The 27,817-nt window shown below is 36.7% G+C and overlaps 1 protein-coding gene across 1 annotated transcript in view; it reads left to right on the top strand.

The window, feature by feature from the left end:
• LOC149558748 (diacylglycerol kinase 7-like) overlaps positions 1 to 27,817 on the top strand; it is a 158,531-nt gene that overhangs the window by 68,243 nt on the left and 62,471 nt on the right. The window contains exon 7 of the mRNA XM_089832843.1: positions 184 to 266. Coding sequence (XP_089688969.1) covers positions 184 to 266 — 83 coding nt within the window. The remainder of the gene's footprint in view (positions 1 to 183; positions 267 to 27,817) is intronic.

Below are 27,817 nucleotides of genomic sequence, written 5' to 3'. Positions count from 1 at the left end.
GGGTATTTATGGTTTATTTAGGAACTCTGTGAGGAGTACAAACTGCTTATTACTATTCCATGAAGAAAATGTTGAAGATTGTCAAAATACTGTTGTTTGATATGTGTACTTGTTAGTATATTACATTTAAACACTAAATTTTCTCCCATTGAATTTGTAATTTATTTGAATTACATGTTACAGGTATGGATGCTCAAGTTGCCTATGGATTTCATCATTTACGAAATGAGAAACCATATCTTGCTCGAGGTCCAATTACTAATAAAGTATGTGATGACTCTTAACACTCTTCCTTTTAGGAAGCTTTTGTTTATATGTTTTATTTTATTTCTTTTCCAACCATGTGATGGGGTAATTGACAAATTTCACAATAGATCATTTTATTACATTACAATGCTGTTTCTGTATCCATGTTTATAATTCTTCTTTCCAGATCTTAACAAAGAGTTTGGACAGATTGGTTTCATCCATTTTCTCATAAAATCAATTCTAAACTCTCTCGACTTAATAGCTACAAGATTAGTATAATCAAAACTACTTATTCTTTTACAATGCACATGCAAGAAAATGTAAAATATTAAGGTGCTTGACTAGAACAGAAATACTGTTTATATATAAATGAGGAAAAATTATTGCTGAATTCTTGGAATGCTTATAGTGGCAACAGTTTACAAACATACCTTATAAGAGTTGTACTGAATTGAAATAACGACTCCTTGATAAGCTAGAAACCATGTCTTGAAGTGAAGCCAATTTAATAACATTAACAAGTTTCCGAACAGCACAGTCAAGTACCATGATACTCAGTTCTCTTGGACATTCTAACAAAAACACAAAGAATAACCTTGGAAAATAAAAGCCATGACTATGCAAGATATGTAAAGATAAACTTGACTACAACATTCTTTTTGAATCTAAAATAAATAATGCACACTCCAATAATCTTGTACTTTAATAAATCAGCATTCATTGATTGCAGTATAATAGGAACACCGCTGGTTAATTTGTTTTGTAGCGATTTTAGAAATGAAAACTAGAAATTCTTGTTTCTTTGTAGGGTAAATGGTATACCAATTACTCTATCACTATGGCTTCATGCAATAATCCAATTTATAAATATCTCTGATTGTTTCCCTTCATGTTTGAGACATTTTGGGCTAAGGGCCAGCCTCAATTGGTGAGAGATTCTTGTGGTTAACACAAGGTCAAAAGGTCTAGTCTTCCTCTCGCCCACATGGCACCAGAGGAAAATGTTGTGCGAACGTCATCAGTCATGTTAAAAGGTTTACCCAAAGCACTCCAGTTTATAGGGGGCTAACAAATTCCTGCAGTCTAAAAAAAATTAAAAAAATGTTTTAGACATTTCTGGAGTTATGATGGGATGTGTCCCCATCTCTCAAACCCTTTTACCCATCTCCTTGAGTATAGATGACAGACTCCAGCACAACAAAAAATCAGTGGACCCAAAATTTGTGCCTTGGAAAAATATTGGCAAAGATCACAACTTAAAAACATGCTTATGTTACTTTAGAAATGCATCATTTTGTACAGGTACTGATAAATCATAAAATGTATCAAATGAGTTTGTAAATCAGTATGTAAGTGTTTTCTATTATAATTTGAATACTAATTAATTATAAAATTGCATCATCAAGCAAAATACAGCTATAGCAGATAGCTCGCAACTGTTAGGAATCTATGATGACTGCCCTTGAAAATCATCATAATTCATAAATTACATATTAAATACTATATTTTACATCTTCCTCTTGCATGATCTAGTGAAAAATTGGGCAGAGGTTGATCTTGTTAGAAACCATACGATTACTGCAAATGAATTTGCACTTACTGTTTGGTATGTGTTTTCCAAAGGCAGTGATCTCTTATATTTATATTTGAGAATTAACCAAGAAAAGACATGTCCCTTGTAATATCCCCTTCCGGATATTTTCCCAAAAACCCGTGATATATACTGGCAGATTTAAATCCGAACAGCAGACCAATATTTGATACAAATTTCAGAAACTTAAAACAACTTGTAACCTGCAGATTGCACACAAAGAAACTCAGAAAACTTTGTTTTATTTCTCCAATAATCAAAAAATACATACATAAACCAGCAGTTTATACAAATAGCCGCCAAGCAATGTTATTGTACTATACAATAGCAATACAATAATATGCAACAATCCAAGTAATCCAATCGTATACACAGAAATAACAGTCAGATTGGAGATATAAATAAACCTGTAAGAAGGCTAAGTTTGCGTCCAAATTTCAATTGCTCCTTCAAGGGTTTGTGTCCTAGAAGAAATAACCAGCAACTGTTTGCAGCTCCTAGATTAATATTTGCTTTGAATATTATAATCTTCATATATCCTCCCATGTAGAGTCTATTGTACCTTTATTACTTTTCCCAATATGATGCACGCTCTTTTAAGCAACGTGGGATAAAGCACCTTTTTCATCCTTTAGTCACTTAAGTGAACATAGTAACTTTTTAAAATAAAGTGACAAGTTAAATGACTTTAATAGTCACTTAGTCAAGAAACCATATAATCATCAGGCATTAAAATAGCAGACCAAATGAACTCAGACAATCACATGCAATAGCTCATTGGAAAGCTCTCGGCAAGACGCTTCCAAAGCAACACTGAAGTACCGAAAATACTGTGCTCTGTTTACTTATTAAAAATAGTGAGTATTTAGGCAACCTGCCAAAATTGCTCCGATGGGTTTGAAATTGGAAATGCCTAGGCCAACCCTCGAACTGAACCCTGTAAAGAACCTTCTCGCCTCCAAAACTTAGGCAAAGTGAGCCGGAAACACTAAAATATAATGTCCCAGAAAAAGGGGACATTACAAAGCCTCCCTTCTCAAAGATTGCTTGCCCTCAAGCAATTGGCTCATACCTGCAGAAATCAAATACCAAGATCCCATACTCGCCTCGAGAATGAGGTTCTACTCCTCAGTCGATACACCCCGGCATACATCTTCCCAAACTCAGAATGGTGAAACAGTACAATAGGAATCAATGTGCCAAATAACTGAATGCCAGGATCCCAAGTATCACCATAAAGGGACACCAAATGCCGTGTGTTGCTGCCCTGTGTGCCAATACTCTCAGTCAGGATGAAAGCCTCCCTCCATGAGTGAGCCCGTGAGTCTCTACCGTCAAGTGAAGATGGGAGCTCAACAATATACCAATATCCACACCAAGATGATAGCAACCAAACTCTCCAACAAGCTCCCCGATAAAAGGCAATACATAGGGATGCTACACCTGGATCCCAAGTGAGAACTTGTGTGCTGTCCGAAATACCACTGACCAGTTCCTGTAACATTTGTACCATTGTACCACTGCACCACTCCTGCAATAATTGTACCAATGACAATGATAGATCCGGCCAATCCAACTCTTCCACCATATCACTGTGGTGGAAAAGGAGTAATCCTAATCTCTGGAACTCTGATATGTCAGAAGGCTGGAACACACAGATCATAATCATGTGGCTGTGTAGCAACACAACATAATCTGCTAGATGTAAGATACTATTAACACCTGGATTCCTGACTACCCAATCAACACGATCCTGGGTAAATGAAAGAGGGGTTGGTGAATCACACACACCATGAGGGCTAACACTGTCTTCAATACCCTTTTGAATAAAAAATGTAGACACCTCATGTGGAACGTAGGGTAATGTGTGATCTCCCCACTCACTTGCAAGTAACTCGTTGACCCTCGAAGGCCAAATAGAATCAGTGAATATATTGCCAACATGCACAGGCAAATCACTGATAGGGGAAATATACCAACAAGAAAAATCACCAATCAATAAGTAGGCCGTGGCCATCTCATAAGAGCTAGGTGATAAAACTCTGGGCAAGCTGAAGATTCCCTCAGAGCATGCTAAAGATAAATCTAAACTTCCTATTCCACCATAAGTACTCTCGCTTATGTCAAAGTCTTTATAAAAGGATGGTTCACCATTAGCTGAAAACTCTAAATTATCCTCACTTGTTGTATCACTAACCATGTCTTCTTGTGAAAATGTACAGCTGCTGTCATAAAAATCAGAATTTTCAGTTTTATCAACTTGTTGATCCATAAAATTTCTCACCATAGATAGTTTCAAACGGGAAATACGTGATTGAATCACATTGCTTGCCTTCACATCTACACACTTTATGAATTCTTTCAATGGTTTGCATAATTTCTTGTGCCCTTGAACCACTGTCATCTTCTTCATAAGTGGCTGCCCTAGTTGTTTGATTTTCAGCTTTGTGGATGGAATAATGTGTTAAACTCAATTGAAGACATAGCTCATCTACCTCACGCTCCTTGTGCCTTCCAAATTTTATTGCTAGATCTCTATCCATTAATAGTTGCAAGTACTCATATTTATCATTTTCAAAGTTTCAAAAATAGTATGTAAAAGAGTACTTGTGACACCACATAAATTCCCCTGCCTCTCTTCTATCACAATCTTCCACATGAGATCCTCAATTAAATTGGATGAATCATCCATCCCTGTCAACACTAGGACAATCTTGTCCTCTTTGACCAAAAGCATATCCAATAAGTCAAGGAGTGATAATGGTTTTTGACCATCTCCTTCAAACACAAGTGGGTTGTTCTCCATAGAGTTTTTTGATTTTTCATCATCTAGGGGAACAACACTTTCAGACATATCCTCTAACTCAATGTGTGTTAGATCAGCTATCCTACTAACATTGCGGTCCATTTGCTTCTCCTCAAAACTTGACATAATTTTCAGGCTATTATCATCATAAAATTCATCCAGGTTAATTTCCATGTCCCCAAATAAGATGTTGGTATTTTTCATGTCTACACAAGATGGGGAGTTGCCAACGTTGGCGGGTTGGTCAACTATTCTATATGGACCATCAACATGCTCATCAGAAGGACTAGTGTAAACAGCTCCATAAGATATTTCTGTTTCTCCATTACTTGTTAGTATACCTGAGCCATGACTAGTGCTACTATCCAATTGATTGATATCAGCCCTATGCAAATTTCTGTAACTGTCCTTTGCAAGGAGATCTCGAGCCAATGCATGGTATTTGTTTCTCATCATATCCGTCTTGTTTTGCAGCTCTAGCTGAAAGTCCACATAATTAATGAAAGGAAATTCTTTTTGAAGCTTTGATGGAAATTTGTTATAATCATCGTATAGTTTCCTTACTTTGGTCCTAATATCGAGTTGGAAATCTCGTCCCACTTCCTCTGCCATGTAGCTTTTCAAGTGCCTAAGATGGACCCAATCTTGTTTCATAAGTTCTACCCGTAGGCTTACTTTTGCAAACTGCACCTTGAAGCTGAATACAAACTTTTAGAAAGTTATATTACCACTGTAATAAACTCTACTAATTCTGACCATGGCATTCTGAATTGTGACTGTGTAATGCCCCGCCCGGAGATCCTTGGAAACAAGGATTCAAATCAAGCCAAGATATATTTCTTTTTACAAGTATGAATGCACAAGACAACATCATACAGGGATCACAAAGATTGCAACGGAAGACTTCAACACAATCCCGACAACCAACGAATCTTCGAACGCCACTACCCAACTGACACACCCAAACAAGAGCCAACAACCACCACAACAAGATGAGGGCACAAGAAATGACCACTCATCAACAAAACACCAAGTTGGGGTAAAATGCAGAATCCCGAAATCTGGCTAAGCGTGAAATCCTGAAGCCCTAAAAATTGGCTAAGTCTGGATTTCTGAAGCCCTGAAATTTCCTAGAATCCATAACTTATCTCCGAGAGGTCTGAAACCTATCTCAAACGATTTGTCGCATATATTAAAATATATCTTAAGTATAACTTATACTTAAACGATATATTTTGAACCCCGAAGGACTACAACAGAAACCCAAAAACTGAATTTCAAAAGAAACCTCCTAAATTCAAAATGCAACAGCATAGGGTCGAAGAACGCCCAAAAGGGTATCCAAAACCACTCTCAAAAATATCGGATCACGAAGAAAAGTGCCCGCTGATGGCACGCGCAGGTTTTTCACACAAAACGTGCGACACTTTTTACTAAGGGAGGGCGACACTTCTCCCTTACTGCGTGCGACACTTCTCAAGAAGGCGTGCGATACTGGAAAAGTATCGCACGACATTTTTCATAAAGCCGTGCGACACTCTTCCAGTGTCGTACGACACTTCTCTAGTAATGCGCGCGACACTTTATAGTATCGTACGACATTCTTTCTATGGGCGTGCGATACTTTATCAGTGTCGCACAATGCTGAACAAATGTTGCCCATAGAAACACGAAAACACTCCCAGAAGCAAAAAAGACCAAAATAGAGCAAAGAACCTCCACACCAGGGAGTACCGGATCCACAAAGGCTCGAGGAATGAACACTCGAGTGCAAGAACAACACAAAATGAAGAACATCAAACCATCTAAACTACATCAGCAAAGAACACACTGAATATAAACATCGCAGAGAACAAAAGCAACATCGCAATGTTCATAAATACATCTCAGGAACAAAACAACCAAACTAAGTACGCCGTTCCTCCCAACCGTCAATAGCATCATAAGACCATTGTGGATCCTAGCCATCCCCCGCGCGTAACATCCCAAGCCACCGACCAAATCGTCAGTACTGTCGTAATAGGGACGTCACTACTAAAACATGCATAATAACAACATAAGAAAATCTAACATGCTAGTGATAACGCATAAGATAATCCTACAGTAGATAACATCACCTATCACATGCGAAACAGCAGTAAGCAACAGATATACTACTAGAGCAAATCACATCATCTAATCATATGCTAAACATCATAATAAGGGAATGCGCCAAATAAAATAACATCATCTAAACATGATATACAAGCATCCTAATGAAAGCATAAATCACAAGAAAGCATACTCCGGAACCCGAAGTACCAAGTGAAGACATCCAGCAACGGTCGCACTAGGACAAAAGATCGTCTTTGTACACCGATCCCTAGCAGTGGTGAAGGTAGCTATGCCTCCCAACCACGTGGCACCCATAGGTCCACACCCGCCGTGCTGAAGGAGATAATGATCCAACCACAAACACACATAAAACACAACATCCATGGCTAACACTCACGCCAAACAGTATGATGGCTGCAAGCAAGAACCTAAGACAATGCAAGGAGTAAAGGTCCTGGTCAGACACTCAAAAGCCTGCTAAGTAGGGGCTGACATCATGGAGAGTCGCTTGGCATCGAAAAGCCCAAGCTAGTATAGGTAGCTACTCTTCTCGACAGAAGGCGCACAACCTAGGGCGCAACTCTTCACGATGGAAGGCGCACAACCCAGGGCAGCTACTCTTCTCGACAGAAGGCGCACAACCTAGGGCAGCTACTCTTCACGACGGAAGGTGCACAACCCACACATTTTAATTATCTTGTATTTATTACCACCCAAAGTTTTAATTTAATTATCACTTATATAAAACTTCCTCTACCAACCGGGAAGTAGTCACCAGGTTACAGGATAGAAGCCCCCTTCATATGCTACCCTACCCTACCCATGCTCATCCTACGACAAGTGCCCGTGGGCATGTATACTCCCATCCCAACCCTAATGATCATAACTTTCGAAAGTACCACGAAAGATCGAGCCTCACAAGTCACTCGACAAATGTACGCGGACGTACTCGTGTGTGGCGCACCACCATCACGAAGATCATAACAAAAAGGACAGGAATGAGAACACAATGCAAAGAAAACACCCAACTGAAAGCAACACGGGAAGGACGAATTCTACACGAATCCCAAAGCCAATAAAATCATACATCATGAAATCACTCAACCGGCCTCAATCCGAGAGTATGGATTCTACACAAATCCCAATGGTGTAACAAGACCAAAAGTCGTGAACTTACTCAACCGGTCTCAATCCGAGAGTATGGATTCTACATGAATCCCAATGTCCATGAAACAAGGCAAAGGTCCAAAAGAAAACCATAACAAGTATAAAATCACTCAACCGAACACGTCGTCGGGAGTACGGATGCAACACGCATCCCAATGCAACATAAAAGTGCAAAAGTGATCTGACTGATATCCAAACGGATCATCAAGGTCCACAATCGACATTGTGCCAAGAAAATTCAAGAAAACAGGGCAGCACGCAAAACGAGGTAAAAACTCCAAAAATTTGGAAAACTTCAAAATTAAAACCCATTTGGCTTTTGGGTTCAAAAATCCAAAAAATCCAAAAATAAATGGAATCGGATACCGTATGCAAAAATGGCCAGCATAACGGCGTAAAATCCCAAACCCTCATCCCGAAAAATAGGGAAATGTTCATACCCGCCCAACCGGGTAGAACTAACATACAGAAACGGAGGGGAACACTAGTTCTTAGCCTCCAAACAAACGGCTACCAAAAACAGAAGTTGAAACGGAGCAGAAACAATAAAACCGGAAAGACCTACCTCACAGCCAAAAGGGGAAAACGGGAATCTGAACCATAAAATAAATATCTCGCAGAAGTAGCTGAAAATTGTGGCAATCCAAAGTTTTTCCGAGCCGGATTCAACAAGCCCGACCTCGCGATGATCCCACGCCCGTAGCTCCCACAACGAACAAAACAGTAAATCCTCATGAAGAGGATTTTTGGGTTTTACTCTCCAACTTTCCAATTTGAAAGTGAGAAGTGAGGAATTAAATTCCTCTTTGGATACTTATTCACTTTTCGGGTGAATAATCGATTAGGGCATTTAACCAGCCAATCTAGTTAAACCCCGAATCGACCCAAACAAAAACAGACTATTCCTATAAATAGGAATTCATCTATGGCAAAGCTGCCAGAAATAAAAATAAATCAATAAAAAAGCCCGAAAACCCAAAAACACAGAAATCACCTTAACAACTTTCGCGACAATGCGAACCTCTAAATGCACAGACATGCTCACTGGTTTAATCACATAATGCAAATGAGTTCGGATTTAATAATCATCGAAAGGTTTAAATTAAACATTTAATTAAGGATACGTCGACCATACAAGGACGACATTGGTAAAATATGAACGGTTGAATCACTAACTCCATGTGCCACTGCCAGGGATATAAATCCTGCACACTAAACAACACGATCAAGTGCAATTGCATATAATAACATAGCCGAAGCAATAAATGCATTAAATCACCTAATTTAACCATTTAATTAATTATATTAAAATAATCTATTTACATCACTCACGTTCGCAAAAGGCATAGCAACGCAGGAATGAAGTAAATAACCATAGCATTAAATCCATCATATAGCGAAATCAGAGGTATGTCCAAATACTAGATAACCAGATAACATCATAAAACACACTGTCATCTCAAAATGGCATCATCATGCAATATGATTAACTGAACATCATAGTAGTCTAATATCTATGATACTAGAATCAAAGAGTAACATTGGACCCTCGGGTCCTCTCAAATGTAAACATAACATGAGTAACAAATATCTCTCTAATCAGAAATATAACAAGGTAAATGCTTGCAACACATAACCAAATAAATCAACACGGACAATCCATTTCTAATCATTAATGCATTTAATAAAGATTGATTACTTTGCATTAAAAAGGCATTTAAAACACAAAAGCAAACACAGTCATAAACATGACTAACCACTGCTACAGGAACCTAGTCCAGTGTAGCATGGTAAAAGAACATAGTGCAATCTCTGCACACATCTCAAGGTAATCATGGAACAACCTCATGATACCACATCGATCCTGGTAACCACTGGCACAAACCTCAGTGAACCAAAAATCACATCATAATCTCAAAGATCAGTCAAAAGCATAATCAACGCAATTGATAAAGAAACATAAATCCAAACATCTCAACGGTGTAGACCACTCAGGGTCACAATCATGATCCATCACAACAAAAGATCAAGAGGGGTGCATCCATCAGGATGACTTACAAAAGTCAAATGGGAGAGGCACTACAGACTGGATTATTTCGTCAAATAGTTAACATACAATCTCTAATCCTTCAGAAGATATAAATTTAGAACAATCTATTTTTTGCAAGTCCTTCCCAATGGATTCAAGCCCGTACTCCAAATTTTCCTTTAAGGTTGAGTCTTTGAGCTGGCTCTGAAATATCTTATTCACTGAAATATTCCTTGCCGGATTTGAAGAAACAAGGAATTAAATTGACAAGAATTATCCCAAACAGTTGTCCAACACACAAGGTTACCTACTAAATTTATCACAGAATTTCATACTATATTTAAGCACACACGGCTGTGAACTAACTGTGGCGATTAATAGAATCTTGTTACCAAATGAAGGGACATATATTTAATGTTTTCTGACAGTGGAACGAAGACTTCAAACTTTAATGCATTACATAACTGCCACTGCCTTGCAACCCATTGCTGAACACGCGAGTCACTAACTTGTCCATGCTGCACTTAGGAAAAAAACTGATGCCGTGAGCTTCGTCTGAACTTGTTCTCTAGCTGTGGTGACTGACTCTCCCCTTGCTACTGTGGGAGGACCACCGAATAACAAGACCACGGCTGGGAGTGTGGATATTTGTAGAGATGATTGAACTTCAAAAATTTACAACTTCAACCTGCCGCTAATTACTCCAAACCAACTGATGTTAATGGCACCCTTTCTCAGAGTATCTCCCACCTTATTTCATATGCCCAAAATCACTGTACTAAACTTCACTAAGCCTGGCCACTGAGTTCAGTTCTGAAGCCTAGGTATATTATCAAATAATTTCATGCAGTCTTATTTCCTCAGTATATAATTATTCTGTTAAAAAAAATTAGTGCCGCTTCTCTTGATTCGGAAGCTATGAAAAGATAAGATTAAATAATAATGATACTTTGGAAAGGATCCACCAAGCCAAAATCAGATTGAATTAACATTAATAATTCATTTCAAACTGATGACAGTAGATAATAAAATCTCCAGCTTTTTTTTTTTGAAGCAGAACTACATTCTAACAATTTGGCATTTCCAAATAAAAATGCAGGAAACCAATAGAAAATAGCAGACCTGAGAGGAAGTTGTGGCGTGGGAAATGCTGAAGTTTGCAGTGACCTTCAATCACTCAGCCATGGCCCATACTCCCTTTGGACGTTGTATTCTGCACCAATGGATGCCACCCAAGCTGTGGATGCTTATAACTTGTTACTCGACTAGTCAACCCACGTTAATGTGATTTCTCTTCACCTGTAATCACCTTATTCCGTAGCCCCCTTCAAAAATGGGAGCTCCTTAATGAGGTTCAGATTTTGCTTTCCTAAACCCGTGGTTCGCTCCAGCATACAACACAAGGCATAAAACGATGACACTTCTGTATAAACGCAGTCATGGGCACATGGCATGATTTATTTGATCTCCTCTTGTACCCGACGTTAGAAGATGCTGAGCTAATGATGGTGAACCCGTCGTCCCTGCAAGAATCTCCCCATGATTTCTTCCTGGGCCATTCCGACCAGCCCTAACTATGTAGTTAGTCGGTACCCGAAATGGTAAGTGTAGACCACAAACCCGTGGCTTATCTGCTCTTAAATGCCCCTGTTTAGTCACGAGTTTTCTACCTATGAATCTTCTTGGTTCTATTTGACCTCCACAATTGACCGCAACCCGTATTTACTTGCCAAGTTTGGTGGATGTTGGTCTGTACCCGAGAACTTCTGGAATTAAAGCCGAACACTCTCCTTGATAGCAATATCATTCCTACCGACTACCTTCACTGTAGTGAGGAAGCAGCAACCGCTAGAAGTTCAGACATGATTCAGATAACCGACAGCCCTGGACATGAGTCCTTGTCATGGAACGACGATTTACTGGTTTCCCTTTACTTGCCGGTAGTAAATTGTGGTGTCTTGCTCAGGCCATAGCTTCCACCCGTGTTCTTAGCCATGCTGTTAGACATTGTATTCCTCTATCGACACTTTATGTTGCTGAGAACAACAAACCCGTAAGTCCAATATTTTCAACGTAGTGTGGTCCTAGATGCCGAATGTCCTCTATATAGAAACTCACAACTGCCCTAGTGGAACTAAGAAATTCAACCACTCCTTTCTCTAAGCGTTCTTCCTTCCAATAAAGTTAGATTATTCCAGAATGGTGTTCAGATTCGTGTCGTACAAATATATATAGCAATTTCACATACCTCCAATGAACTACTGAAATTTCATAAACTTCTTGTGTCTACAAAAGACCAGGCTTATTTTTCCGATAAACAGTGTCGTAGAAGAAAGCTCCTCTTTATCACAACCTTGCAGGTTTTTCTATAAAATACTGCAGGTAGAAAATCGGCATGATGTACCTCTGCAACTTGAATCTGAAGAAAAACCTCATATGCTGTTAAAACTCCGTAACAAATAATATTCAAAAAAATCTCTTCAAAACACTTCTCACTTGATCCAAATACCTCACATGTTGGCAGAAAACTAGGTTGTTATTGAACCTCACAGGCTGGCAAGACCTCAGGCTCTGATACCACTATAATATCCCCTTCTGGATATTTTTCCAAAAACTCGTGATATATACGTGCAGATTTAAATCCGAATAGTAGACCAATATTTGATACAAATTTCAAAAACTTAAACTTGTAACCCATAGATTGCATACAAAGAAACTCAAAAAACTTTGTTTTATTTCTCCAATAATCAGAAAATACATACATAAATCAGTAGTTAATACAAATAGCTGCCAAGCAATGTTACTGTACTATACAACAACAATACAATAACATGCAACAATCCAAGTAATTCAATCTTATACATAGAAATAACAATCAGATTGGAAATATAAATAAATTTGTAAGACGGCTAGGTTTGTGTCCAACCTTCAATTGCTTCTTCAAGAGTTTGCGTCCTAGAAGAAATAACCAGCAACTGTTTCTAGCTCTTACATTAATATTTGCTTTGAATATTTATAATCTTCATATATCCTCCCATGTAGAGTCTGTTGTACCTTTATTACTTTTCCCAATGTGATGCACGCTCTTTTAAGCAATGTGGGATAAAGCACCTTTTTTGTCCTTTAGTCACTTAAGTGACATAGTAACTTTTTAAAATAAAGTGACAAGTTAAATGACTTTAATAGTCAATTAGTCAAGAAACCATATAATCATCAGGCATTAAAATAGTAGATCAAATGAACTCAGACAATCACATGCAATAGCTCGTTGGAAAGCTCTCGGCGAGACGCTTCCAAAGCAACACTGAGGTACTGAAAATACTGTGCTCTGTTTACTTACTAAAAATAGTAAGTATCTGGACAACCTGCCAAAATTGCTCCGATGGGTCTGAAACTGGAAATGCCTAGGTCAACCCTCAAATTGAACCTTGTAAAGAACCTTCTCGCCCTCGAAACCTAGGCGAAGTGAGCCGGCAACACTGAAATATAATGTCCTAGAAAAAGAGGACATTACATCCCTTCATGGGACATGTCTATTCATTATTATATGATTAATATAATATCAATTGATTATTTAACTACTCATATATATATATATATATATATATATATATATATATATATATATATATATATATATATATATATATATATGTATATATATCTTCAGTTTAGTCTCATGGGTTTATCCGACTCAAGCTACCAAACATCAGCACCGACTCTTAGCTAGGGAGGATAAACCCAGGATTACCTCAATTAAAAACTCAGGAATAACAAGTTTTAAGGATATCTTTGATTAGAAGATATCTACCATTTTAGATATCATCTCATGATATCGAGTAATGCCCTCCTAAATGTCAAGACACATGACATTCACCAAGTACTTTGAGTAATGAGTAATGGTCTCCCAAATGTTGAGATGCAAGATATTCAACAAGTACTTTGAGTAATGGCCTTCTGAGCATCAAGTTGCATAACATTCACTTGTACTAAAAAATGTTCATAAGGTATGTGCACATGTATCCTCAGTGATAGTTACCATAGGAACATTCATGGTCTGTTTAAGGAACTTAATTCACCATGCATGATATAATCTATTATGATTTGTTTTAGATGTCATAAAACGTCCATCACAATAGAAGGCCATGGCTTGTTTAAGAAACTTTACCACCATGCAAGTTATAGTCAATTACGATATGTTTCAGAAATCATAAAAATGTCTATCACAATAGAATATTAAGTTATTGAAAGATCGCCACCTTTCAATAACTTTTGCAGATTCAAGTGATAATCATTTGGAAGTTGTCACTTCCCCATGATGTACATTGGGGTTAGGCATATTAAAATCATGCAATCACACACATGGATTTTCAAACTCCCTTTAAATATCAAATCTTTTGTGCTCCTCATCCAGTATTGCCTTCGATGAAGTATTAAACTTCCTCTGAATTTGATATCAATCTTCCTTTTCTTGTAAGAACATCCTCGAGGAGAGAGGAAAAGATCATGGCAAATAGCTCATATAATACATATTGGAAAAATAGGAGAGAGGCTAATATAATACTCAAGGATAAAGATCATTCTAATATAATATAGATAAATATCTAATTTAAATATATACATTGAACATATATGCATGTATTCTATCTTCTTTAGATGCAGATATATACTTTAATCTATATTTTCAACATACTATTTTCTTATTAATGCCACATAAAATAATCCAAGGTGACACTTTCCCTAAAATAAATAAAGGTCCAATAATGAAAGGAACAAACATTTACTTACCTCCAACATCACTTTAACTATGAACCCGATAAAATGTGTAAGGTTTTGATCAATACTTTGTTTGACTGCATGCCATCTTTTATATATATATTACTCAGTTTGCAATGACCAAGTGGCAATGGCGGTATCTGTTGTCCTGCATTTTGTCACCACAAAATGTAGGTAACAATACGAAACTTTTTCAAATTAGTTTTGCATTTCTCTGAGTTTATTTCATTATTTAATTGGTTAGTATTGATTAACCAATCGATACCAATTGATACAATGAATCTTTTTATTGAAGGCCTTCATCAAGTCATTTTCGTTTTGCTTTCTGTCGAGCCTTTGCTTGATTTTTGAAGCCTTCACAGTCCATTCTTTGCTTTTGAGCTTGCGTTTGTTTGTTTTTAGTCCTTTGAATTTGCTCTTGTTATGCCTTTCGTTTTTCCGTTTGATTCGGTCTAACCCAGAGGTCAATCAGAGTTGTCAGTTAAGAGATATGGTCATTTTAGTGCCTCAAGAGTGGACATTTTAGGTGCAATAGCACAAATTAAAAAAATGATGTTATATTTTCATTTTGACATTCACTTTTTGAAAATATAACATTTTACTCACTTTTTGTTATGTTTTAAAGTTACTTTTCATTTAAATTTATAACTTAAAGTGACTATAGTGCACTTTATGTTATAATTTTAAGTTGAGTTACTTTTTAATTTTTCACTTAAAGTGACTATAGAACTATATAGTTACTTTTTAAATTTTTTTATTTTTAAATCAAATACTTATATAAATGTCACTTTAACTTAATGTTTATGACTTATATTGATTAATATAATGCATAAATATTATTTTTGACCCATATTGTTGACATTTTTATAAAAATAAGTGAAATGCATAACTTAAAAGCTTAAAAGTGGACATTTTATGTGCATATGTATGTAAAAAACTATGAAAAGTGGAAACTTTTCATGCTAATGCATATACAAATTCATTTTTAGGACCTTTTTCAAGTCATTACATCAAAAGCTTGTAAAAGTGGACCTTTTTGATGCAATGACATGAAAAGTTGAGTTTTCATGCTTGTGCATGAAAAATGTGAGACATGTTTATAAAATATGTAAGTGACTCCAAAAAGTGAGATTTTGGAGACTTGCACATTTTAAAATATGTAATGGGTTTCAAAAAGTGAGATTATATCTCAAGACATTTTTTAAAACATGCATTGGACTCAAAAAGGTCCTCTTTTGCCTTCCAACATGTTTTAAAATATGTAATGAACATAAAAATGTCCTATTATGTGAAGAAAACATGTTCTTGCTTCAAAAACCTCCTATTTTGATCATAACTTTTGATTTTCTCCATGGATTTGAATGAAATCAGTTGCATTCATCATGTTTTGGAGAGGTGATCATTTTGCCCTCATCAAAAGTCAGTATATTGCACCCAAAAATGTGTTCAAAACTTCCAAGCTAGGGCACAATTTTGCATAAAAATCCATAAATCTGCCAAGTTTGATCATGTTTTTGCTTGGAATCAAATCGTTTTGACCTTATTTGTTGATTCCATTACATTGTGATCATTATTTTGGTGTTAAAACACCAAATCATTTTTGCTTGGAGAAACACGTTTTTGCTTAAAATGCTCGGAAAATTGGAGTTTTAATCTACTTTTATGTGTTTTGAAGCCACTTTTTTGCATTTTGATCCATGTATATCCATTTGGTTAAGTCGTTTTTGCATTCACAAGTCAAAAATGACTTTAAAACATGCATTTTTTAGTCACGTTTTTGCAAAAACGGCCCAGATTTTTGAATAAAAAAGTCATATTTTTGTTCAAAAAACTCAAAAAATGCATTTCCAGCCCATACCTTTGATCAAGAGAGATTGTTTTTGAGTTTTAAATGCATGATATTGTCTTTAGAGACCATTTACTTGGCACTTTCATGTCAAATCCGACCATTGAATGTCCATTACATGCAAGTGCGGAAAAAGTCAAAAGGTTGTTTGAAAATTCGAATTTAAGGTAGAATTGGTCTTAAGACTATAAAACTTGCTATTTTAGAGCATCTTTTCCTTCATTTTTGGCATTTAATCTTCATACGAGTGGACTCTTTTTTTCTTGCTATTTAATTTGTGCTAATCTTGCTATTTCCATCCATATTTTAGCAAATTGCCCATTTGTCCATATATATGCCATAAAAAGTGCATTTTGCCTTTAAAAAGGATGAAAACTCTCATTTTCACACTTTTGGAATTTCCTCAAACTCCAAATTCGAATTTGCATATTGAAGTGGTTTCCTTGTTGACATGTTTGAGTATTTTGCCAAAAGCATGTGTTTATTTTGTGTTTGTTTTTATGTTTTGCTTGTTTGCATTTCGGTTTTTTCTCCATTTGGAAGAAATTACAATTTCTTTCCCAAGAACTTGAGGACTTTTCACTTCACTTCACTTTCCATTTTCATGTCACAACACTTCATCTCTCACTCAATGAAATGTGATTACATGTTTTTCATCCCATTCGCCATTCGCATATGCATGTAATCCCATTTTCTACTTCCGTTTTCATCCATCTCATTTTTCGCTTTCATTCGCACGACACGATTACACGAAATATCTTACATGTAATTGCATCTAAAAGGTCCAATTTTGACTAAAAGTCACTTTTTTAAAAGTCAAAAAGATGTCATTTTCTCCTCTCCATATGCATTCACACCTCCATTAGCAAATACATGTTTCCGTATTTTTCCATGTTTTCCATCTTAGCCTTCATCCGCATATGCATGTGAAGCATATCTTTCACTCACACTTGCATCTCATTTCACCCTCCACCTTTCGTTACATGATGTATTTACATGTAATCCGTTTTCCATGCAGTGACATCTTGAAAGTCCAAGTCACTTTTTGAAAATCAGCAATTTCCATTTATACACATTCCCATGCGTCAAGCACATTACTTCAAAAAAAAAAAAAAAAAAAAAGGAGTTAAAGGTGCTGATGGAAAGTTGTTCCGAGTGTACATCCGAACATCGTCAAAAAAGTTTTCAAAGTGTCAAAGACTCCAGTTTGTGCTGATCTACAAAGAAGAATTCATGACAACTTGAGAGAGAAAAGATGGATCACATCAAGTTTCCACATGATAATGGACAATTCATCAAAGAGAGCTAGAGGTTGTCAAAAGACGCAACACTATGGTTATCAACATGAATGCAGCAGTACAAGGTACAGGAACTCCCAATCCTGTTATCCTGTAGGATTGCATCGTCAAGTACAAGGCCTTTCAGAATTCTTCTTTTCTCTTCCGTCTTCTTTCTTCTTCTTTCATGTTTGTAGTTGGAGAAGATGCATTACATGAAAAAGTGTAATTACATGTAATGTGAGTTACATGTTTATGTAAAAGATGTAATGCGAGTTGCATGTGCAGTTGCATGTAAGCCTTTAGTTTCTGTAGTTAGACTTGGTCAAAGTTGGTTGAGTTGCTCCCACTTTTTCCTCCCCCTTTTTCTCAACTTCTTTGCCTATATAAAGGAGTGCCCCCTCATTGTAAAAATTATCTTTTGTTGTATGCAAGAAAGCTCTGCCACATTTGTGCAAGCATAACTTTGATTGTGTAGTACGAATTTGGGAAAAAAGTGAATAAAAGAAACAATTGGATTTGAAGCTTTGATTGGAAGCAATTGTGATAGAACAAATTAGAAGCTTTGACTATAATTTGTGCCTATTGTCTTAATTCATGTTATTATTGTGTGTTCAATAAAAGAGCATAGAGAGTTAAGAAACAATTGAAGCCCGAGCTTTGACCAGGAACAATTGTGAAAATCCATAGCTAGAAACTTTGTCTGTGGCTTGTATTTTCATCTTAATTCGCAAAATAGTTAGATTGTTCTTACTTTTAGGAGTCTTTGTGCCCTAATTGTAAAACTTTTACCATATAGAAGTACGACCGGATTTAGAGCCAAACCGGTATGTTTTAGCTAACCTTTCAGTTAGTGAAGATTTATGGTATCACTGTTTCCAGCTCTTGATAGAAGTGTAGTTAGAGATTTACCTTGCCCATTATTCGTTCTACGAGTAAGTGGATCCTTTCTTGAAAGTCAAGAAGAAAGGATATTAGTAACACCCTGTTTAAGATCTCTCGACTTCTTGCTTACCTTGAGTTGATCCAAGGAACGGTGAGAAGGGGGAGCCTTCCCTTTAAGGTAGGAGAGACTCTATCTCACACGCTATAGCTGGTCATCCTATTTTGCGACTGAATTTTTACCCAAAATTGTCAGTTGCAAAATATCCACCCAACAGTATCCATGCAAGATGCATTTTTCATGCTCCCTTTCAAATCATTATTGGTGTTTTCTTAATATCTTTTTCTTTGATGCTTTGTCTTACTTGCCCGACCCTCTTTAACAAGGTGGGTTTTCTATATCGGGACGGTCACCCGATTTTATTATTCTCTTTTGAAAAGTGACTTGTCATATATATTCCGCTGTCTTGCCACATTGGTAGATCATCTCTCCATGTCGAATTGGACCCTTTTTCTTCATTATGTGCACTCAATGTACTATTGATGGGTGGGTGATGTGTTCGATGCCCTCGTACTTCTATCTTGATCGTGGTATTTTGTTAAGTAGGTTTGCTGAGCAGTTTGGCCTACGTCGATGTTACCTAAATGTTCTCTTCCTTGCATAAATGCCAGGTCTAATATTTATGCTACTTCTAATGTGTCCAATTTTGGTTCTAATCCCTTAGCGAATGATATTCAGTTTTGAAATATTGCTATCACTGATGGTTATTAATTTCTATTGATTATTGATGCTTAGTTGCCTCATGCCATTTGTGGGTCGATATTGTTCTTTCTTAATTTGTTTGATATCGCCTTAACTTTAACTGCACTCATCCTAATTCGTGTTGACAATACATTCGTCATTTTGTATTCCCATCTGTCCCTCATCTCTGGTTGAGGTGGTTCCAACATTGGCTATAACACCTCTCTGATTGCAACCTATTTTCTTGATAGTTGTCGTGACTCGATGATTTTGTTGACTGTACCCTTTGATTGGACTATGTCCTATTCGTTGGATGGGTTTATTCTATTTGTTTTTGTTGTCTTCTATTACTGCTCACTCGCATTCAATGCTTTGATTTCGCACCTCCAGTTATATAAAATTTCATTACTCGATGCCTTCCACCACTGGCATTTCTAATCATTTTTGTTTTTCCTTCATTTGCAGCATGTGCTTTGATACCATGTTAGAAACTCTCAGATCACTACAAACGTATTTGCGTTGCTTATTTGGTATGTGTTTTCCAAAGGCAGCGATCTCTTATATTTATATTTGAGAATAAACCAAGGGACATGTCTATTCATTATTATATGATTAGTGTAATAACAATTGATTATTTAACTGCATATGTATTATATCTCACAACAATTTTATATATAAATATATCTTTAGTTTAGTATCATGGGTTTATCCAACTGAAGCTACCAAACGTCCACACATCTTTTAATCCTTGCAGTTGGGTGCAAGTCCTTAGTTGGCATGGAAGACTGTATTTGTAGTTGCATCACAACCTCCAATAGCTCTTTTTGTAGCTACATCCTCCATTCTGTCCCCTCAAAATCAAGAATTAGGTCCATAGTGAACAATGGGGTCTTCTCATCTAGTGGTGTCCAATTGCTATAAGGATCAATGTTGTCTGATGGCAATGAATTCCTCTCATTTGTTGTCTACCCTTCTTATGTAATGCTAAGGTTGGATTGCACAAAAACATGTTCATTGAGACATTATTGAGTTAATGTGTTCTTCATTGTGTAGATGGCTCCAAAAAAATTCAATTGTACTCATGATGGGATGCACCACAAGGTTGACATATAATGTGGAGGGATAATCTTTGAGACTTGGCATATATTTACCCAAATCGATTCACTAAGAATCTACAGAACAAAATATTCAAGAGTGAGCAAACCATATTTTATCAAATTATCAAATAGTTGTAAAATTTGAAATTTGTAACTTGTAAGATGCATGTGATGTAAAGACTCAAATTTTTATTACTAATTAATTGGTTCTCTGGATTGCTAGGCATAAAGAAAAGAGCTTACCTTTAAAATCTTATAATTGTGCAATTGTTGAAAAATGAGGTCACTCATCCCAATTTGGGGTGTAAGACTTAATGTATGTCACAAGGCTTTGCACAACTGCCCCATTGGGATGTAATAAGCTTTACAAATAGAAAAAGCTAGAGTTGAGGAAGTATCTTGCCACATGAATGAGTTGACAGAGTTCATTTTGCTTCCAATTAATGATGTGCCAAATTGAACCCAATTTAAGGTTGTCCCCCTTGTAACAGTTTTGAATGGACTCTTTGGCCCTATCCATTCCCTTGTAAATGTACCCTATTGGATTTTGATCCCCATCTACCAAACAAAGAAGTCTAATCAAGGGCTTCAACACCTATTATTTATAAATACAAAAAAAACCAAAGTTTTAGGGTATGCACCTACAACAAGTGCACTGGATTCGGGTGCGAATCAATGCGGGTGCTCACAAGGTGCACACTAAGCATTGCTAGTGCACAATTCTCACACCTAGATCGCACCTACATTGCTTGGTGCACCCAGAGTGCATGCTTGTGGGGCCGATGAGAAATTCACTTTAAACACATCAAAATAATAGCTTTTTGCTTTTTTTATTGCTAGTGTAGCATGGAGAACCCCCAACCCTAATGTCTCTGAGATGGGGATACATTGGGGATGAAGAGATATCGTTTCTGTGTCCCCAAAGACACCACCAGTCCACTGCTGTTCAAGCGCGGGGGGGAGAGTCTTGGCATCCCTTGAGGGGACAGGGGGACAAGAATGCATCCCTCGACCCCTTTAGGTGATGACTATGCGTCCCTTGTCCAAGAAAAAAGTTTGGTTAAAAAACAATTTTTAATAGCCTATTGGTCGTATTGAATATCATATCACATTGCTCAATATAATCATCTTTATGATGAGAGACTCATACCTTTTATATCTATGATATCTATGACTAGTATTATTTAATATTTATATAGTAGAAGTTAGAACACTTCCATTTGCTGATTTGAGCATTTAAAATTTTAATATTTATTGTTCAATGTTCCAATTTCATGTTCAATGTTCAATGCTATATTCAAGTATTTAAATTTTAGTGAATTTGTATTTTACATCGTTATGTGTTATATTGATATGCATCTTCTCATAACTAGCATTTTAAGTACCATTTGTATAGTATGTGGTACACCCCCCGGTCCCTTGGGCACCCAAATTGAGGCCCCTTTGTTCCCCTTGCTCGAAAACGTAGTCCCTCGTGCCCCAAGGTGGTGTAACTATGCTTTTTGTTTAATCCTTGAAATATGAGGTCATTCATCCTAAAAACAAATAATTTTGTTTACTCTGTTGCTCTCAACTCATTTTGTCTCCATTCTGGCATTTCAAAGGACATGCAATTTTCTCCAAAGGGGATTATTTGTCTGTTGGCATAATGATGAAGTTGGTTGAGTCGAAGAGCATGAAGTGATGAAGTGGTGTTGTCATTGCTGGCAACAAAGCATACTAGAAGTGATGGATCAGCCATACCAGTAGTGATTGGATTGAATAGACAAAGCTACAAAGTGTTCAGTGTACTGGTGACAAGACAATCATTTGTGGAATAGGTGATCAACAATGAATATTTTAGTGGTTTCAGGTCATGTGGTTCATGTGGAGGCATTGATAGTATCATATCAATTTATGTTTGGGAACACATCAACTAATTTGTAGTACAGGAAGAGATTTGAGGAAGAGAACTAGTGATATTAGTTAGAATAGGGTACAACCAAAGTAAGTTTGATTAAGTCGGTAAACTAGTAGAGAAAAAGTCAAAGGAAAATTTAATTTCTTGTTGAATTGTTTAGGGCTGGCATTAGGGAATATGAAACAAAGAATTGGCGTGCTCGCTCACATGATATAATAGTTGTGGAGGCAAACTTTGGTAACACATTTTAGGTTTTCCACCGCAAAGGAAAATTTAATTTCTTGTTGAATTGTTTAGGGCTGGCATTAGGGAATATGAAACAAAGAATTGGCGTGCTCGCTCACATGATATAATAGTTGTGGAGGCAAACTTTGGTAACACATTTTAGGTTTTCCACCGACATTGAAAAAGATCTATAAAAGGTGTAAATTATAATATGAAGAGTTATGATACATAAATGTGATTGGTGAAGCTAGGGAAGAGGTGTTGAAGCATATTAGAGCAACACATTAAGCAGAACAATAACGAATATGTCAAACATTGAGTGCTACAATCAAATCATCATTTGAGTCACTACTCAAGTCAAATCTTAACAGGTTTGCGGGCTAAATCCATTAACAAGGTTACTCCTAACAGGGTAAGCAAGATCCTAAAAGGCTTGCAGATTAAATCATCTAACTAGGTGACTCTCAAAAGGAGTTTCTAAATCCCTTAGCTAGGTAGCTCCTAATAGAGCTTTTGTAATAGCTTTTAACAAGGCTATAGATACTCTTAACTGGGTATGCCCCTAATAGGGTGATGTAATGCCATTAATAGGGAAAATCTTATAAGTGCAGTAGTGAGGCATTAAAGTTGCTTGTTCTCACCATGGTTTATCCCTTTGACCAAGGGTTTCCATGATAAAAATCTTGGTGTTCTTGTGTTGAATGTTGTGGATGTTTCATTTACTTTGCTTATATGTTATAGTTCCGTTTGCACGTTGGTTAATTTGGAAGTTGATGAAAAGAATTGTATGATCTGTAACGACATTGATTCACTTGCCCGCCTGCCCCGCCCCGCCCCAAGTGTCTAGCGATTGGTATCTGAGTCAAGCTCCCTTTAACAAGCCTAATAACTTGGGGGGTTCCTTAAGGTAGATATGGAGGGATTAGTGAGATGTCAAAGACAACTTGTAGATGTTGAGAAACTTATTGAGAGGCTGAAATAACAACTCAAGTTATCAAGAGACAAGAGACAAGAGCTTGTTGAACAAATATTATAGTATAGTAATAGTGGATCTAAGGAATTTGAAGCCTTGGAGAATGAGCCATTGAATCAAGAAAAGAAGAATATAAAGAGAGAGTTGGAAAAGAAGAATATAAAGAGAGAGTTGGAAGCATTGTCATAAAAATAGGTTAAGAGATGGAAGCAAGAAATACTACAGAGGAAGATCTAAAAGATAAGGTGGATGAGTTTTTTAAGTTTGAACAAGAAGTTGGTACATTGCATGCACATCTACATGAGACAAAGGATAAGAAGTAAAAATTCTTGATGGAGAACGACCATTTGAAGAAGGAAAATGTGAAACTGAAAGGTGAGTTGAAGGTTGCACATGCTTTACTGAACAAATACAATGAGAGCTCTGCAAAGCTTGATGAATAGATCCAAAATCAAAGATTTCATGGAGAGACCTATGGCCTAGGCTATACAGGCTATATAGACTATACTAGCAATGAAGTGGGCGAGTCTTTTGAAATCAAAAAGGCCAAGAAAGATGCTAAGTTTGGACCAAAGGTAATCAAAAGAAGTCTAATAAGAAATCTTATAAAGCTGTGTTTTAATTTTCATAATGTGGGACATACTGCTAATATATGCAAAAGTGAACCTAGTACTCTTGTATGTTCTATCTGTCACACACCACTAATGTATGCACGACTAGTTCCAATACTTATGATGGTCATTGTTACAATTGCAACAAGTATGGTCAAAGAGTTAATTTTTGGAAGCTTGGTGCCTCCATCCCCTCTAGGTGAAGGTGCCATTTAGCATAGACCGATGAATTTGTGACATGTTCTTAACCGCCTCCCATGGATCCTTGTCTTTGGCTGTTGAGACGTTCATTGATAGCTCGAGCTTTTGGTGTAATGGCAATAGTGATTCCAACAAGTGGTATCAGAGCGTTGGGTTATAGGTTCAAATCCCTCGGGTCATGCTAAGGAGGGATTGTTGGGAGGTTGGTGCCTCCCTCACCTCTAGGTGAAGGTACTGTTCAGCATAGACCAATGGATTTGTGACATTGGCTTAACTACTTCCCGTGGATTCTTGTCTCTGGCTGTTGTGACATTCATTGACAGCTTGAGTTTTGGTGTAACGGCAATGGTGATTCCACCATTAATGAGTGCAGGACAAGAGTGAACAATCAAAAGTCATATGTGAGCCTACAATGTTCTTATCAGAATGAGAATTGGTGGAATTTACATGCTCACATTGGCACAATTATGGTCACTTGGACCTTGGAGACGAATTAGAATGACATGTTTTCACTGTCACAAGATTGGACAAATTGCAAGGTTTTGCAAGTCAAGAAACAACAAAGCAAATCAATTGATTAACCAGGCAAATGATCGAAAAGGCTAACAGATTGCAACAGTTCAAGAGATTAGAAGTAAGATAATTCAAACTTCATTTAAAAAGAGTGATGGTAAACATTCAGAAGGATCTACTTCTTCACCAGGTGTGGAGAACTCATCAACTTACTAAGCCTATTTTTGGCTTAGAGGGAGCAAACATTATCAGATCTGTTCTGGCCCCCCTAGAAGTGTGTGTGGTAAGTTTTATTGGCGTTTTTTGACACATAAGGATGTTTTGTAGTATGGTGAGAACTGAGAAGTATTGCTGATCCACATGCATTTTCATAGTATTGGAAGTGAAAATTTGTGAGTTGCAGTCTATGGCTCTGTTGAATCGATAAGCATTTAATGCTAGTGTCCGAATGGATATAAAAGGTTGTTTGGATCTCATTTTGCAATTTCCACGTTCAAAAGAGCAGTTATAGAGTAACAAAAGCAATTATTGAAGGTTTTAGCAGCAATCAAGGGGATTGCTAGGAGTGTTTGCAGTGATCTTTTGAAGAGAATCAAACAGTGCTCAAGTCTATTCATGAAAACTCTAGTCACTGTAGTCTAAGAGCTATTTTCCATTTCTTAGAGGCTGAGTATGCTATTTTCAAGAGTGTTAGACCTATAGTGGTTGATATTATGAAGATGCCAAGACCAGATTTCAAGAGACATTCATTTAAGTCAACAAAAGATGATCCAGCGGGTGCTCTACTTTGTGCTTTATGTCGAAGACATTAGCGCATATATTCGTTGTAAGCTGGAGGATTTGGGTTCTAGACTCATTTTCAAGCAATATGAGAAACTCTGTTAGAATCTTGAGTTTAAGGATGAATATAAGAGGGTTTCAGATAAGGGTTTCATGTATTCAGTGAATTTTCCAAAGGATTTTGATGATTGGTATGTCATATATGTTCTTAGCAGAGTGCATGATTAGTTTATGTGCCTTGACCTACCATAGTAGATCACTAAGGAAGCTATTCGTGTAGTTAGAGGTTTTTGTGCTACTGTAGAAGTACCAACATCGAGGTTTGTAAATCAGGATGAAGTCACCCACTTAACTGGTTCTAACTGCGACAATAGGGCAATAATAGTCAATAATGTAAGTGATCCAGAGGTACAGTTTGTTGTAATAGTGATGGGTTACAAAGTGTATCATTCTAGCAGGATGAATAGTATTCAGGGACCAGCCATTCACACTGCATACTGGATGATTAAAGGGAATTTTGAATACGACTTATGCAAAGCATTGGGGGAGCAATTGTTAGAAGATTATGAAAGACAAGAGACAACCATTCCAGTATATTCACGTACTTATGGGTCTATTCTTCTATTTCCAAAGTTTGTTTCCTGGTATTGGAAGCATTACTTGGTATATGGATACATCGACTGTGGTACAAATCAAGAAAATTATTAGAATCCTTGGAAACAATCTCACAAGTGAAGTATGGGGTTCAAGGATTATCAGAAGAAAGTGCATCAGAGACAAAATTCCATCTGCCACAGTGGAAATATATGAAGATATCATATGTTTTATGGTAGATACTAATTCATGCCTCATGGAAGTGGTTGAACCAATGACCTCATGGGTAATGAAGAGGCAGATATATTAACAATCTATGCAAATGATCTGTTTTCAAAGTTGGTAGATCCAAGTGCTCCTAGGTTTGGAATCTTTGATGAGAAAGACATGAAAGTCTTTAGCGAATTGAACCAATCAGTGATAGAGAAAAATATAAGCAAAGAAGTGGAGCAATTTGCATTGAACAAAAGGTTTCACTAAGGAGATGATAGATAAGGTAAGAGTCAAGTCTGAAGCTAAATAAGCAGGTACATCTGCAACAGTGGCAAAAGATAAAGAAGTTATTTCTATAATAACCGTTAGGGTCCGCGCCAATAGGACAATTAGGAGTGCCACCACTGTGAAGGAGAAATCCTCTCCTACTGCAAAATTATCAGTGTGGAGGAAAGCGAAATTTGCTAAGGCTAAACCCCTCAAAGGCCAAGGAGACATCCAAAATAGTGAAAGTCGCCTAAAAGAGGAAGAAGGAAAAATCTAAAAGGAATAAGGTCAATGAAAGAAGTGAGGAGACTGAAGGGCCCGAGTTAGATGATGGATTGAAGGAGCTGAAAGCTAGTGGTAAGAAATTCAAGGTGTTTGGTTCCCCATCCAAGAATTTGTTTAACTTGATATTAGTAAGTTCATTTCAATAGATATAACAGTTAATAAAATTAGAAAGTGGGGTATATTTGTTGATGTAGAGAAACATTATGGTAAGTTCGATGAAGAAGTGCAAATGCAAATTGAAGATGCAGTTGTATTCAGTATGAATAAATTGAGTGTTGGTTAACAGATTTGTCCATTGATGTAATACAATTTTTATTATGACTCTATCTCCCTTCCTAATAACAAATCTGTAAACAACAGTTAGGTAAGAAATAATATTTGCTTTCCTCCGATTTTTTTTAAGGTACAACTTCTTTTTAAGGTATTCAGTTATAACCCCTATTAAACATAGTAGGGCCACTTGTGTTCATTCTTAGATGAACATTGTGTATGGAAATTAAATTGAGTATAATAACAACTATCAGAAAATTACAGTTTTCTGTACATAAATACTTTCAGAAATTTAGTTGATCATAATAATTTGCATGCCAATATGTATCATTCCACATAAAGTTGATATTGAATTTAATCTATAGTGCAAAGCAAACTATTCACACAGAAATAACCACTTCACAAGTTTAAATACACAGATTTAAACAA

Source organism: Cupressus sempervirens, chromosome 5 (assembly GCF_028749045.1).
Source record: "Cupressus sempervirens isolate cs-2001-9-10 chromosome 5, ASM2874904v1, whole genome shotgun sequence".
Taxonomy (NCBI): domain Eukaryota; kingdom Viridiplantae; phylum Streptophyta; class Pinopsida; order Cupressales; family Cupressaceae; genus Cupressus; species Cupressus sempervirens.
The sequence above is the reverse complement of the archived record's forward strand: the minus strand, read 5'-3'. Positions and strand labels throughout refer to the sequence as shown.